At 40.5% G+C, this 15,039-nt stretch overlaps 1 protein-coding gene across 6 annotated transcripts in view; it reads left to right on the top strand.

Moving 5' to 3' along the window:
• Nucleotides 1-15,039, top strand: part of RABGAP1 (RAB GTPase activating protein 1) — a 59,845-nt gene that overhangs the window by 1,273 nt on the left and 43,533 nt on the right. For all 6 annotated transcript variants that reach the window (XR_014936217.1, XM_085521089.1, XM_015879205.3 and 3 more), the window contains exons 2-9: nucleotides 4,716-4,917; nucleotides 9,513-9,747; nucleotides 10,263-10,467; nucleotides 10,944-11,118; nucleotides 11,434-11,591; nucleotides 12,734-12,844; nucleotides 13,865-13,931; nucleotides 14,256-14,358. Coding sequence is in view for 5 of the 6 variants with exons in the window: in XM_085521089.1 (XP_085377215.1) it covers nucleotides 4,768-4,917; nucleotides 9,513-9,747; nucleotides 10,263-10,467; nucleotides 10,944-11,118; nucleotides 11,434-11,591; nucleotides 12,734-12,844; nucleotides 13,865-13,931; nucleotides 14,256-14,358 (1,204 nt within the window). In the remaining variant the exon portion in view is untranslated. The remainder of the gene's footprint in view (nucleotides 1-4,715; nucleotides 4,918-9,512; nucleotides 9,748-10,262; nucleotides 10,468-10,943; nucleotides 11,119-11,433; nucleotides 11,592-12,733; nucleotides 12,845-13,864; nucleotides 13,932-14,255; nucleotides 14,359-15,039) is intronic.

Here is a 15,039-nt window from a genome sequence, read left to right as displayed (position 1 = left end):
CCTGCCTGTCCCAGCAGGGTGTGCATAGGGCACTCCTGGGCAGCTCCCCACACACCGCTCTGGGCTGGGCTGCCCGAGGCAGCAGCTGTGTTTCTTCTCTGTGCCGCCTTTCCCAGGGCCTGCACTTTGTTTCTGGAACTGTAGGATCTGCTCGGTACAGGAACCTAAAGTTAGAGTTCTCTCATCTGAGTTCAAATTAAGGGTAAAAGCAAAATTACGACTCAGCTAAGGAGTGTTAACAAACATTGCATTAGCTGAACCCCTGTGTGTTGTTTGATTCCTGGTTTTGCATGAAATGGGCAATGATTCCCCTGCGATCATTGCTTCTCTGTGCCCACGGGGCAGTGGGGCTGGATGCTGAGGCAGTGCTACCTCCTGGTCATGTCCCTCTCTTGAGCTTTGTGGAAACCTCTGTGGCTGTCCGAGGCCTTTAAAATGCTCAGAAGGTGTAGCATTGTAGTTGCTACTTGTATATCATTTGCTCCCTTTAGTCATCCAGAGTCTTTATTTTCACATGCAGTATTTCAATGGTTTTATTGCTTCGTTCTGAGTGCAAACTGCTTCTCATTGCCTTTGAGAATGTTCTGCACGGGGAAGGCGAGGCTGTAGCAGTTTCCTTGAAGGAGTGGTGGGTGAAGATCAAACATAGGGTTATGCAGGCAGAGCATGTGATATGTGAGAAGAAGAAGGCTGCTGCTGATTGATCTTCCTTGCATGTTGTTTTTCCCACAGCTGCAGTGGAACACTGCTGCAGGTATGTGCTCAGGAGAATTCAAACCACAGCTCCTTTCCCACATGTCTGTCAGCGTGGCACCAGTTTTGTTCTTACAATTTCTTGCTCTGCTCAGACAGAAAATCTGGGCAGCTGCCTGTCACACAGTGCTGTGCTTTAGCACTTGCCAGGCTTTTTTTTTTTCAGGACTCTCTGTGTATAAAGCAATACATGTGCATTATTTGAAAGTGAGGGGGGAAAATACCAGAGGTGTCAAAGCCTGTAAAGAGCCAGCGATTCTAAAGAATGATGCCTATTTGTTACAGACCAGCTTTGAACTCTGCTATAAATTCCACCTTTTACCCTGACTGAGTTGCAGATAATGGAATCCAGGGAAGGAGAACAACTGCTCACGTTGGGCTGTGGTTGTTGTTGAGTTCTGTTACAGCAGAGAAATAGAATCAGAAATGATGTTACTTTCAGTGATGAATTCATATGGAGTCAGTCCGCTCAGTGTCCTGCTGCTTCCTGCATTTAGTGATTTTTAGCATTGTATGTAGTGGGTGTTTATTATTTTTAGGGGTAGTGGTTATAGGTTTCTCCTGCATGCCAAGCTTTTTAACTTTGTTTAAGTTAATTTTGTTTTCAGTAATTTAAGACACGTTGCTGTATCGTTCCTCTGTATCTGGTGCATCCCTCAGCCACGCTGTGCTTTGTGCAATTGCTGTAGGAACTGCTTCAGAAGTGTAAAAGCTGAAAGGGTTCTGAATGAGAAAAGATCACCTTTTCTCTCTAGCTTTGCACAGTTGTTCTCATGCTTATTCTCACTTTTGCTCTGAAAACCCCATTATTTTTGTTTTTAAGTTGAGTTTACCTCCAAATTCAATGTTACTTCTGGTGCTGACGTGAGTGTAACAGCTGCTCTAAGCAGCTGGAGAAGTTCACAACTGAAACCTTGTTTTCTTTTGCTTTCTTTCTGGCATGTTGAGATACCGTGGCCATTTGAAATACTGCCAACCAGGCGGTCTTTGCAAGTGGTGTGAAGCAGCCCTGGTTGTGTGTGATTTGCTTCCCTTGTTGCAGCATCTCGAGGTTTTATTTGGGCCTTGCTGAGAGCAACACAAAATGGAAAGATTTATTTTTTATGTACTGTTTGCTTTAATCTCATTTAATTTTATTCTGACTGTACTACAGAGAAAGTTTTGCTTGCGAGTTGCAGGTCATGTGCCAAACTCTTGGGAAAGGGTAGGAAGGCAAAGGGGCATAGTGGGGGCGGGCTGGTGATTGGACTTGATGGCCCGAGAGGTCTGTGTTGTGCCCAGGCATCAGCCTCCCATAGAGGTGTACAGACTCCTTCAGGCAAATGCATTACTGAGGTGTAGTTCTGTGTCAGGGACAAAACTATGTGAAAGCTCATGTTTTATTTGTGTTGAAACAAAGTGGTCTCTTTCCTTGCAAGGGCTGAGATACTGGCTTCTTCAGAGAATCCTTGAAACTCGAGGTCAGCCCTTGGCTGGGGGTCCTTTCTCTCTGTTCCTCATGCTGCAAGAACAGACTTTGGTCCTTGGGATGGCTGCTGGTGGTTGATGTGCTGTCCCTGCTGCTGGTGTTCTCTCCTTCTGATTTCAGAGGAGGTATGAGCATGCTGCACGTCATTGCTCTGCTGGGCTTTGATGTGCACCCTTCTGCACCAGCGTGTGCTGTAATGAACTCAGAGCTTTCTGCTGTGGGTTTTGCATTTGAGTTTTGAATTCAGGTAAAGCGATCTGTGAGGCAGTCTGCCTGAAAGTGATATGAAGCAGCAGGGGAAATAAAGTGCATGGGAAGCAAAGTTAGGGGGTATGGAAATTCTGGCCAAGTTCAGACGATGTTTTAGTGTTTTTAGTATTTTAGGGCAGTGCTTTTGCAACTGGACTATTTGGGCGTTAATCCCAACCTCTGTTGCTGGTTCCAGAGGTATTGGGCAATGTGGTGCATCAGTAATAAACAAAAGCTTCTTGCAGCAGTCTTCTGCGTTGTCCCCTTTCCTGTGCTTTCTTATCTTGTGCAATGTCAGTAAGAGTTTTGCTCAATGTAAACTTGGCGAAGTTGGGCTAATTGGGACCTTCTGCTGTTGCAGTTCTTGGTTGTGAAACTGCAGCAGGGGTTGGGCTGAACCAGTGGTGCCCCTGTGCTGTTTGCAGCATGCTGCCACAAGGAGTGTACAAAAGCACAGCACAACTTTCCTGTAATTGAAGTTAATGCTGGTGAAGGGTGTTGGATTGAAAGTATTTGGAAATAGATGAAATTAACCCTTCAAGACAGTCACGCTATGGCAAAATACATTGCTGAATTCTGCCTCGCCTGGGTGATCTTTGCAGCTTGATGTGATCAAAGGCAGCTCTTCTACTTGTGCTGCCTTTGTGTGGCAGATGAGTTTGCACCGTTCGAATGAAAACAGTGCAGCTGAGGGGATGAGCAAATGTTTGAAGCTTACTTATATTGTGTTTCAAAACCTTTAATTTCAGTTATTTTCACAGATTTATTTACAGATTCTCTGTAGATGATGCAGAAAGGAACTGGATTAGAAATTAGACAGTGCCAACTTTAAAAATGAGAGCTGTGCCCCACCATGAAGGTATCTGCACCTCATGTCAGATGGCTACGTGCAGTGGTGGAACTTTCTAACTGCCTACATTCCTCAGGCAGTAATTGTCACTATAAGTCAGAGCATCTCGCCAAAAAGGTTGTGTAAATATCATACACACTTTTGAACATGAAAGCCAGTAATCACAGATATACATTAATGAACAACCTGCGTCCATTATTCATCGTACATATCACTTCTGTTGTCCAGTGTAAGGTGTTTCAGGGCCGTGAAGGGACTCAGACTGATCAGGTTAAAAATAACCCAGAAAAAAAAAAGTGTTGTCATCCTGGCAGATGTTCAAGTCATGTTGGTGGCTGTGGAGGGGGGAGAAGGGTATTGATAGAAATAAAAGCAGGCTTTGCTATTTTCAGATGCTTTGTTCTTGGTTCAGAGAGGAATTTGATGAGCTGTGCTGGACATACCAACTCACAGCGTTTGGCTGCTCTGCTGCTCCCGGGTTGGGACTGTGCTCCTTCAAACGGAAGGCAGAGCTTGGGTAGAAAAGGTGCTTGGGTTTGGGTGTGCTTGGGATTATGTAAAGACCCAAGCTGTTGTGATAAGGGTGTGATTGGATTTCTGGGAAATTTGATCAGCCATTTTTATCGCAACAGTCTGTTTCGAGCCATTGATTCTGAGAATCTGTGTTGCAGAGTTCAAGGTGTGCAGCTGAACTTCACCTTTTGTTCCTTTCTTCAAGTATCTCTCTGTGCCAGTTCTAGCTTTTTAAAATCCTCTTTTGGCTCTGATTCTCAGTACTGATCCAGCCCACGCTGTTCTTCCTGCTTCTTGGAATCTTTTCTTTTATTGTTCCTTACAGTACAGAAGATTCAGCTTAGGCTTGCGGAGCACTAAATGTCCCACGGTTCTAGAGCATCTTTAGTACAAAATATCAAGGGTTTGATCTAGCTCTTAACTGAGAGCTGGGAATGTGGCTGCAGTGTGCTCTGATAGTTACAGAAATTGTGTTTTTTGTGTGTGTGAGCATAGATGAAGGGAGATGGAATATCTGAAGAAAGGAAGTGGGCTGTATAGTTCTGGCCTTAAAATGAGTCCCTTGTCACCACATGTAGCAGATGCTCCAAGGGCCCATTTTGTCCCTTATGTAGAGCAGTGTGTGATACAATCATGAAATACTGCAAAATGATGCGTTTACTTCCCATTTGTGAGCTGTGGAAGCCAGTGATCTAATAGTGGTGTGCTTCTTAGCAAGTCAAAGGGCCATTAGTGTACACTGTCAGAAGAGTTGTGTCTTGGTTATGCTGTCAGATGTGTTATGTTTCTTTTTTTTAACTAGTCAGCAGGTTTCTGAAGAGAAACAATTGAGCATTTTAGCATGAAGTTTATATAAGTATTTTTATGATTTTTGTTTTTCAGGAGTTTATAAAATATTTAATCTCATTCATGAGTCGAACTTCCTTTTTAAGTCATGGATGACAAGGCTTCTGTTGGAAAAATCAGTGTCTCTTCAGACTCGGTATCCACTCTTAACAGTGAAGATTTTGTCTTGGTTTCCAGGCAAGGGGATGAAACACCATCTACAAATAATGGTAGTGATGATGAAAAAACAGGACTGAAGGTAAGAATTAATAACCTGAGTTTGTTCACTATTCTTCTAATTCAAACTAACCATAGAAGAGCTTAAAGAGGGACTTCTTTATTGTGGAAAACTTGACAGAAAGGAGAACTTACTCAAGAACTGATTTTGCCAGTAGTTTCTACATTACTTTGCCGATGTCAAGGAGATAATTAGGTTTTGTGTAAGACCCATCACTACCTGTGGGTTGTTTTCTTTCCCACTTCACTGACTCCCTTATGAATTCTTCAGTATGAAGCAGTGTTAAGAACTTGAAACTCTGATTTCCTCACAGCTTTCAGGTAGAAAGAAATATCACACAGCTAATTTGAATGTACTTTTAAATTCAGTTATGCATTAAAGTTTTCCCCAATGTGAAACGTTCTCTTTAAGAAATGTAAGTGTAGTTATAACTAACAACTTAACATGAATCTGAGAATACAGGCTTACGTGGGTAGGCTTCTGTGAATTGGAAGGGCATTGACATCTTCTCACTTTAAAAAGGATATTTATGGAAAGAGACCTTCATCGCTTCTTTTTTTTCAGCTACTTAAAGAAAATCTTTCATCCCAATATATATTTCACAAGTCTTTAGCAAAGTGACACTAATAAGGTGGTCACTCAGAATTCTGCCTTTTTAATGTGTTAAAGGCTGAATGTTTCCTGTAGTGTTTCAAGTTAGTGTGTTCTTGCTGGGATATGGAAAGACCTATCCCGCTGTTACGAGAGACTACAGTTGCATCTATGTCTTTAATAATGAGTTGGCTTCCATCTGGTGGACTGGGTGTTCCTCTTTTCCATATCAGCAGTTGGAACAGAGACTTCGTTGAACATTTCTTGATGCCTTTGCTTGTCTTTTACTTCCAATTGCTTTCTTTGTTTTTCTTGCATTGATTTGAGGCCCACACTGTTCAGGCCAGTATAGTGGCTATTTTCTTTTACAGAAGACTTCAAGTTAATTCTGTTTCTTTAGTCTCGAGGTCTTTTTTTTTAATCTGGCAAAAATGTTCACTTACAATTTATTGCAGTTGAAGAATTTGTATTTTTACCTCACAGATGGATAGTCTGCAAATATTGGAAATGTCTCCAATAATCAGCATGTTGTTCTGTAAAACTTGCTTAACGGCTGCAACCTGACACAAGACTGTAACCTCGTGCTCCTTTGTAGGTGCAGCATATACCAGCAGCTGTAAATACTTCAGAATGCAGTATAGTTTCTATCCATAGTGGTCCTTACCTTGAGAATGCCTATGTGGTAATGGAAGTGATTTACCTCACAAAGTTCCAGGTTGTCTTTTGAGACCCCAGGGGACATTCATGGTCTACCAGATTTTTCATTCCATGCTGTTGTTCACAAATAAAGTTTGGACATGCAAAATGCCGTAGCCTGCAACAATTCTCGCTCCACAAGAGCGAGATTTGTATTGCCTGTCTAAGGGCTGCCTTACTGTGACTTTCCTGGTTTGTTAGGATGCACCTTGTTGAGTACAATCAAGGTGTTAAAGGGACATGTGTATAAAGTCATTTTCATAAGGATTGCAAGTGTTTCAGAGAAGAGGATCTTTAATCAGTTTCATACTGACTCCTGAAACTTCCTGCTCAGCTTTTCTGTATATGTTTACTTCCAAAGTAGTTTATAAAAGACTTGTTCTAGGCGTGCTCATCTTGTTGGGGAAAGGAGAACATTAGCACTGCTGCTTCCCAATAATCAACCATTGTACAGGGTAGTTGTGCTGTTCACTGGCTTGGTGCTAAATGTCACAGGGTTTTGCAGGTCTTAAAGATAAGCTTCTTTCTGAATTTGGTGCCAGGACTGAGCACAATCCCTGAACCAGCCGATTCACCTTGAGCCTTTCCATTTCCTGGCGCTTGAGGGCACGTGCTGCTCCATTATTGGCTGTAACCTGTATGATTAATGGAAACGTTATGCCTCAGATAAGCAGTCAGTGCTCAGTTTAAGTTCTGTCAGTAGGAAAATAACTGTGTAACCTCGTTCCTTCTGCTTTAGCTGGCCTTATGGTATGAAATAGTCTTCTAGGTTTTTTTACAAGAATATAGAGATGCTACTCCAGAATATAGCTTTGTTCATTATCCTTTTATTAGTCCTCAAGTAGCCTTTCAGTAGGCAATTTTACTGTATTATTGAACTGTTTATCTGTGTGAAGAGATAAATGGAGTTTTCAAGGTTGTCAGAGAACTGACTGTTTGTAGTACTGCTGCAATGATATCTAAGTGTTAAAGAGTGTGTGGAAACAGTCTATCTACAAAATGAGACCTGAAGTTAGGCTTTTCATAGGAACAAATGGGGAAGAAGGGTTTTTTAAGGAAGAAGCAATTGTTTTGATATATGTAACAAGGTTGAATTGCAGATGTCAAAACCCATTTGCTTTGATGAGCCCACCAAGAGAAACACAGACTAAGTTTAGGTTTGTGCTTGAGCAGAAGATGTTTTCTGGTGCTCTGTTTCTTTAGAAGAGCAGTTTGAAGATGCTACCTTTGCTAAATGCAATCTGACGATGGTGCTAGAATCTAGGCTTGTGTTTGCAGAATGTAGTAGGCTTTGAATTTCTAGATCAAACCTGAGCCTTGCATTGCGAGTCCTTTGCTTAGAGTTCTGGGTAATAGAACTGAGCTAATGCACAGCAGAGTCCATGACAGTGAGGAGAGGGCTATAACCAAAGCTTCTAATCAATGATTTGTGGCACTGTGAAGGGACCTGTGAAGGAGACTATGTACTATGTAAAAGCTAAGGTCAAATGAGTTTACAGTATTGTGAGAAACAGAGAAACTGTCAACCAGGCTTAATGGCTTCTGTCCTCCCTCTAAAGCAGACCTACATGAACGTATGTATTAGATCCACACTGCTTATTCATTGCTGCCATTAGCTCTGCTCCACTCTTCTGTGCTGCCTCTTATTGGTTTGGGGACTGCAGCAGTTCCAAACAAGTTTACACCTCATGTTTGCTGTTCCAACAGCATGGTGAATTGATAAGGCTGGCAAGACTGGCTGAGGTGAAGCTGGCCTTTGTTCATATTTTAGGCCTTATTTTTTGGATAACTGGCTTGTTGCTGTTGATTTTTTTGGATTATGAGAATAACAGAAATCCCGCAGTCCAAAATGCATTTGATGTTGCTTTCAGACTTTTTGTGGTGGGTTGTCTGGCTTGAGAAGGGGGGCTGCCTTGGAGACATTTTAAAATTACCTTTAAAATGAGGATTCTGATTTTGAGCTTGAGTTCTTGGAATGTCTACTAGGAAGATTCTACTCTGCAGGCTGCTGCTCTTTGCTGATGCTATGAACTTCACCTGTATGTTTTTATGCTATATTATAATAGTTAAGTCTAGACTTTCCTCAATTCATTAAATACGTGGGAGCAGGCATTGGCTTTGCTTTTCTTTACGTGAAACTTATAAGTTGGATCAATGCAATGCTTCAGAGCTGTGTTCTGCTCATACACAACATGACATCCTATGTAAATCTCCCTTGTCTTTTTCTTCCTTTTGTGCCTGTTTCCTGTTGCACTGTAAGCAGCTTGAGCTTGTACTTTACTTGTTCCTGCTGTTTTTAGGAACTATAATTTCCAAGATCATGTTTTATAGGGTAGTATATAGGTGTAGTTTATTATTACAGATTGTTGTACCAAACACAGTAGGTCGGTGTTTGGAGTTGCTTGGTTTGTAACCCTGACCATGAGATAGATGCTGGTTTGTGCCAGAATTTTAAATTCTGTATTATGTAGTTCCTGTAAAAACAGAAATTACTTTATTATTTTAAATAGGTAGGCTTTAATGGGACAGCTAGGATGTTTTCATTGATCTGTCAGATTTTGTTGCAAAACATACAAATCGCATACAGTAAAACAACGTGGCATTTCTTCTTCTATCATCATCGTTTGGAGGAATGTCTTCATAAACCTGAATAATAAACTTGATACTTAAAGGGATTATGCCTTTGGCCACATGCTTGTGCAAGATTCTTTTATTTGCTTCTGTGATGAATCATCAAAAAGAATATTAACGCTGGGATGAAAATTTGACACCACTTAGGCTGCTGCATGCTTTCCTGTTGGCTTCAAAGAGTACAAGGTCAGGCTGAAGATGAGTGTTAGGAAGTAAACATGGCTTCTCCTCAGCATAATGTCATAATCTTATTCCAGATTCTTCTGTTCCTGTTAAACCTTGAGCTCTCACCCATGAACCACTCAGCATATTTAATTATATTTGGTCTTCCTGGTACCATTTTGAGAATTGAGATAGGCCACTGTACTGGGTAGTTGTCTAAGTTTCCTCTGCCATAAGCCAGCCTTTGTAGCTGGTGACTATAGACTAGTTAAAAGTAATATCACTTTTCCTGGTACTAGGAAATTCCTACTTTCAGCTCCATTTGTTAATTTGTTAATGCAGGGTGGATAATATCTGATCTGGTGAGCATTTGCATGTTGCAATTTGTGTTTATGGCCATAACCATGTTATATTTGTTAACTGCTGTTTGTGAAGCAGCTGGTGAATGACCCTGTGTCTGAGAGGTAGAGCTTTGGTGGTTTTTCTTTTTTTTTTAATTGAATGGTCTTGTGTCCAACTCTGTTTGTGGCTCTTAGATTGTTGGGAATGGAAGCGAACAGCAGCTGCAGAGGGAACTTGAAGATGTGCTGATGGATCCACCCATGGAAGATCAGTCATGTGACCGAGACCATGGATATGAAGTTAGGACTGACGGTGATGGGGAAGAACCTGTTGTCCTTGAAGCTTCAGCATCTTCTACCATTAATCCAGTGTCGGTGGCTGGACTCCAGAAACCAGAAATGAGTTTGCCAGTGAAACCATCCCAGGGAGGTTAGAAAAAACTTGGGGAATACTTGGTGGTGTCTTCTGAAATAGCTTTATCTGGGGAAAGACAAGAGAGTTTTAGGTACAGGTGTGTCCAACTGTCCCTCTTTCTCATTAAAATCACCTAATACGGGCTGAGTGATTCAAGAATTACTATATGCTAAACCATTTTCTCCTCTGAAAACACTTTCTATACTCACCCCGTGCAGAAATATTAGGGTTATTTGCCTGGCTGTGTAAAAAATTAATCTGTTTAGCTTGTCTGTACATCTTAATACTATAGGGATAATTGGCACACTCATATCACAAAGCTCTCTGAGTGAACTGATGGTAGAGACTGTAAAGATGTTCTCTGCTGTCAGTAACTTGCTTGCAGGCAGGGTTTTTTCTGAACTGTTTTGTTCTGACCTGTCTTTCTGTAATGTGTTTCTTAGTTACTTTTTACATGCAGTTGGTCAGTCTCTTAATACTTATTTATTCCTTGTCTTTCTTCTTATGTTCAACTTTATGTCTTACCCTAGACTGTGGGGACTTGAGCCCTTTTACACCTGTGACTGATGAGGACAGTGTGGTGTTTAGCAAGCTCACCTACTTAGGCTGTGCCTCTGTGAATGCTCCCCGGAGTGAAGTGGAAGCCCTCAGAATGATGTGCATCCTACGAAGCCAGTGCCAGATTTCTCTAGATGTGACTCTGTCAGTGCCTAATGTCTCTGAAGGAACAGTGAGGTATGAAGCTCATTCAATTGCACTCTGGCTTTGTCCGTTTGAAATTATTATTATTGTCCAGCAAAGGAAGTAAGTTACTGTTTTATTTGGGAGAAGTATTGAGCAACTTAGGATTTCATTTAGTGGAAAACGTGGATTTTAAAAGATATCTGCTAAAATTGGGGCTTCAGATTTTTTTTTACCAATGTGATACTTTATGCCCAAGAGTTAGGATGAAATACAGTGGTGACCCAGGGTGCCACAGAAGCCGTGATGGGAGTGGTTATTGATTAAACATTTTGGAAATAACCTGAAAAATATTTGGTTTGTAGGGCTGGATGGCTGCTGGTAGACAAGCTTAGTAGGGATGAGGCCATCCACTTCTGTATATTAGTTAGTTTTGGTATTGTTAAATTGTTGAAGCTTGTAAGTTGATAGCTGGCTGAAATAATAATTCTAAAACTGCAGTTGTTTTTTTTTCCTGTCTCTTTTTACAGACTTTTAGATCCTCAGACGAACACAGAAATAGCAAACTATCCCATCTATAAAATCCTTTTCTGTGTACGAGGGCATGATGGGACCCCTGAATGTGACTGCTTTGCTTTCACTGAAAGCCACTACAATGCAGAACTCTTCAGGATTCATGTCTTTCGATGTGAGATCCAAGAGGCTGTAAGTTGAATCTTTTTGTCAAATAATTATGTAAACACAGAAGTTATTTCCAAGATAGAGCAGAATTATATCAGGCACTTTAGAAGTAATATAGTTCATTACTTTTCATACCTCAGTTATGAAATGAGAATGCACTTTTAATGTTCTTTCCTTCTAAGAAGTGTAGGAAGAGTTGATTAGACCTACAGCAGCTGCAAGTACTTTTAGACAGTTATTTCTCATTGTGTTAGTAAGTGAAAATTCAGATCGTTTTTCAGATTCCAATTCTTTTCACTTCTGTGTTTCTAAACTTTCTTTGTTGCTGTGTAAATGCAGGTGAGCCGAATACTGTACAGCTTTGCCACTGCCTTTCGTCGTTCTGCCAAACAAACTCCGCTCTCAGCCATTGCCACCCCACAGACTCCAGACAGTGATATTTTCACCTTTTCTGTGTCACTGGAAATCAAAGAAGATGATGGGAAAGGTTATTTCAGGTATAGGTCCTTCATTCTTGTGCATACAGTGTCTGTTTCTCTTACTGGAAAGCAAGGGAATGGGTCTGCTAGAAGTTGGGTTTTTTGTTCTGCTCAGCCTATACACAGTGCCCTTTGATGTTTAATGCAGCCATTTATAGTCTCCTGTAATTGCCGAAGTGTCTTTATTTCAGTACAGCATGTCTGCCAAATGTTCTGACTTCTTGAGCCAAATATTCTGACTTGGCTCCTAGCCACAGCTTCAGCAGCATTTCTCTTCTTGAATTTGCATATAGCTCGAGCTTTATTTATTAAATAAATAAATAAATCACATCTAATAATCCAATATTTATTCAGCACCTTCCATTATAGACAGTCCAAAGCACTGCTCAAGTGTTAGCAGCTGAAAAACGATTAGCTCAGAGCCCGAGCATGAAAGATACAGATGGTTCTTGGGCTCAGATGCTGCAGCAGCAATTGCCAGGATATGTAGCTGCTGCACATGGCGGTACACTCGGTGATGTTCAGTCCTGCTGGCGTGGTACCAATGTTGGCGTAGCCACCATGGTGCAGGTAGTGCAAAACCATCCCAGCGTAGTAGAATCCTAACTACGTTGATTGTACTGTACAGGTTTTAATTCAGTTAGCTGGCTTTAGAGGTTTGACACTAATTCTTGTATGATCTCTTCAAGTTCAGAGCTATACTTGGTATAGTTATAGTGGAAATTAAAATAACTCTTAGATTTCTAAAAAAAAACAACAGTGTTTGCCTCGCTTGTGGAAGAAGAAAGTGATATACTGCTTTGTATAAGTAATGACATGCAATTGCTGTCTATTAAGTAATATGAGGAATCCGTATTCAGAAACTTTCTTAAAATGCTGCTGGAAATCTCACAAGAATTAGCCATACAGTATAAACACCACAATTTTTCTTCTGAGAACTAAGTGTACTTGATTTTCACCTAATGTGATAAAGTATTCTCTCTTAATTATGTTGCCATTTCTTTCATGTTACTGATGATAGTGTGCACAGAAGAAAGATCTTGAATTCTTTAGTATAAGAAGCTGGCTTCACTAAATGTCTGATACTGGTTTTGATATATTCAAAGAATACGGATAAATAATGTTCTGAATATTTTTTTTCCCTTTCTGGTAAATAACAGTGCAGTTCCCAAAGACAAGGACAGGCAGTGCTTTAAGCTCCGCCAAGGAATTGATAAGAAGATAGTGATTTATGTCCAACAGACAACTAATAAGGAGCTTGCTATTGAGAGGTAATGAAATAAATTAAAAAATATATATCTTTATTTAATGTTGTGTGCTATTTCTTCTGAGGCAGAAATTTAATAATCGTTTTATGAATACTCTGTTTATGTAACATAATTCCGCACCTCTGAGTTGTGTGGAGCTGTGTGGAAGATCTGGCTGGTTTGTTCAGCCTGTTTGTGATAGGGGGCACAATGCGGGCACAGTGAAATCTTGCACAGATCTACTCGTTTAGCCGGTGGTCATACCTCTCCTCTAACATCTTCAAAAACATCCCTTTCATCTTGGTTGCATCTGAGAATATTTCTTGTACATATGCTTTGAATCTGCTGTGGTCTGGAATTCTAGAATATGAAGCACCTTTGTAGGGAAGAGGAGCATTCGGATATCAAATCTTTCAATTCATGGAAATAAAAAGGCAGTTTTTGATAGCTGACAGAGTTTAGTATTTTTTGTAATACAGAAGAAAGATGCAGCTTCTGCTAGACTCTGCAGTCTGACAAAAAGCAGGAACTTCAGGAAGTATGGTCTACCAGAGGATGAAGTGGAATATTCCTCAGTGGGTGGCATTTGTGCAAAATAAAACCATAGTGGACAGATCCTTGTACTTTGTGGAATTTCCTGATTCTTGTCAGTATCAAAGGTGGAATCCTATACAAACATGTCTCAAACAAAACAAGAAGAAACAAAAAGAGAGGAGAGGCAGTGTTGTCCTACCTGCAGAATAGGGAGCCCTTGTTGGGAGATTGTTTGACATGCAGTTATCTTTGCAAACAAAGTCAATTGAACTGTATAGGCGGCTGTAGGCAGGATAAAATCACAACGTAAATATTCTTGTGAAATTTTGCTTGACGTTGTTTTGGTTGATGTGCTTGATGCTGTGCTCAAATATCAAGAATTGGTGACATTTGTTAACTGCATTAGTGGGTTGCTTGTGGTGTGTGATGGAATATTTAGACAAAGAATGCTTACGATTTGTTTATAAGTAGTAATTTTTGCAGATTAATTTCTTTTACCTGACTTTCCAGGTGTTTTGGCCTCCTCCTTAGCCGTGGGAAGGATGTTCGGAGTGGTGACATGCACCTTTTGGATTTGGTAAGGGTCTTTTATTAACAAAATCTAATAACTTGTGCTATGATTGCTTAAGATCTCAGGGTAGACAAAAGATTTAGATGCTTAGGCACGCTTGTTGTGTGTTGATGTTGTACCTCATGCTCTTGAGTATTGCCCTGGAAAATTGGGTTGAATTGTTACTTCTGTTTTTATTTTCAGAAGATGATCTTTGTTACAGGATCGTGCAAAATGAACTTCACGTGCCCTTTTCGCATCTCTACTGGAACTGTTTTATGTAGCTGAAGCTCTTGCAGTGTAGAAGTTGCTTTAATTTAAATAAAGATTCATAAGCTTCCTTGTTTCCAGGAGTCAATGGGTAAAAGTTCTGATGGGAAATCATACGTGATCACTGGCAGCTGGAATCAGAAATCTCCGCACTTCCAATTTGTAAATGAAGAAACACCAAAAGGTATGAACCTGGCTAGAATTTATCCCTAGTCAAGTTAGATAATTTATACAGAGAGCATTGGATCAGTCCTCCTTTCTTTAAGATGCATCTTGCACAAAGGCTTTCTTCATAATATGGGATATAATCTCAGAAACAAAAAAAGTATAGAAGAAAAGTCCTAAGTTACAAGGTATTGCTCCTAAAGAATAATTGTGTCTTGATGAGAGGCTGTATATATAGGTGTGGGGACTGAATACAGCATCCTTGTGCTCTGTTAGAGTTTAATAATCCCATTGAGAATTGCACTTGATGGACTACTGCAGGCTTCCTCTTCGCTTCATTTTGGTGATCAGTTCAGATTTTTCTGCTTCCAAGTTTTTAATACAAAAAGGATTTTGTACCTGTGATAATAATAGTGAAATACTCCAACAGTGATCTGGAAGTAACTGATGCTGCATTGCTCTCTGGGGTTCTGAAACAGATCTGTCTTTACCTTTGTTAAGATGCCAGCTAACTGCTCATCTTTGCAATGTGTTGTAGTTAACTTCAAAGGTTGGGAAACTCCATGAGAATTGACTCAGCAAAGTCCTATATGTCAGGTGCTGGGTACAGTCTGCTGCTGCAGTTGACTCCTTTTGGAGAATCATAGATGTAGTCTGTTTTCTGAATTCACACAGCTGAGGGGGTCTTAATAACTGTTTA

Source organism: Coturnix japonica, chromosome 21 (assembly GCF_054131305.1).
Source record: "Coturnix japonica strain WE chromosome 21, WE-NBRP24, whole genome shotgun sequence".
Taxonomy (NCBI): Eukaryota; Metazoa; Chordata; class Aves; order Galliformes; family Phasianidae; genus Coturnix; species Coturnix japonica.
The sequence above is the reverse complement of the archived record's forward strand: the minus strand, read 5'-3'. Positions and strand labels throughout refer to the sequence as shown.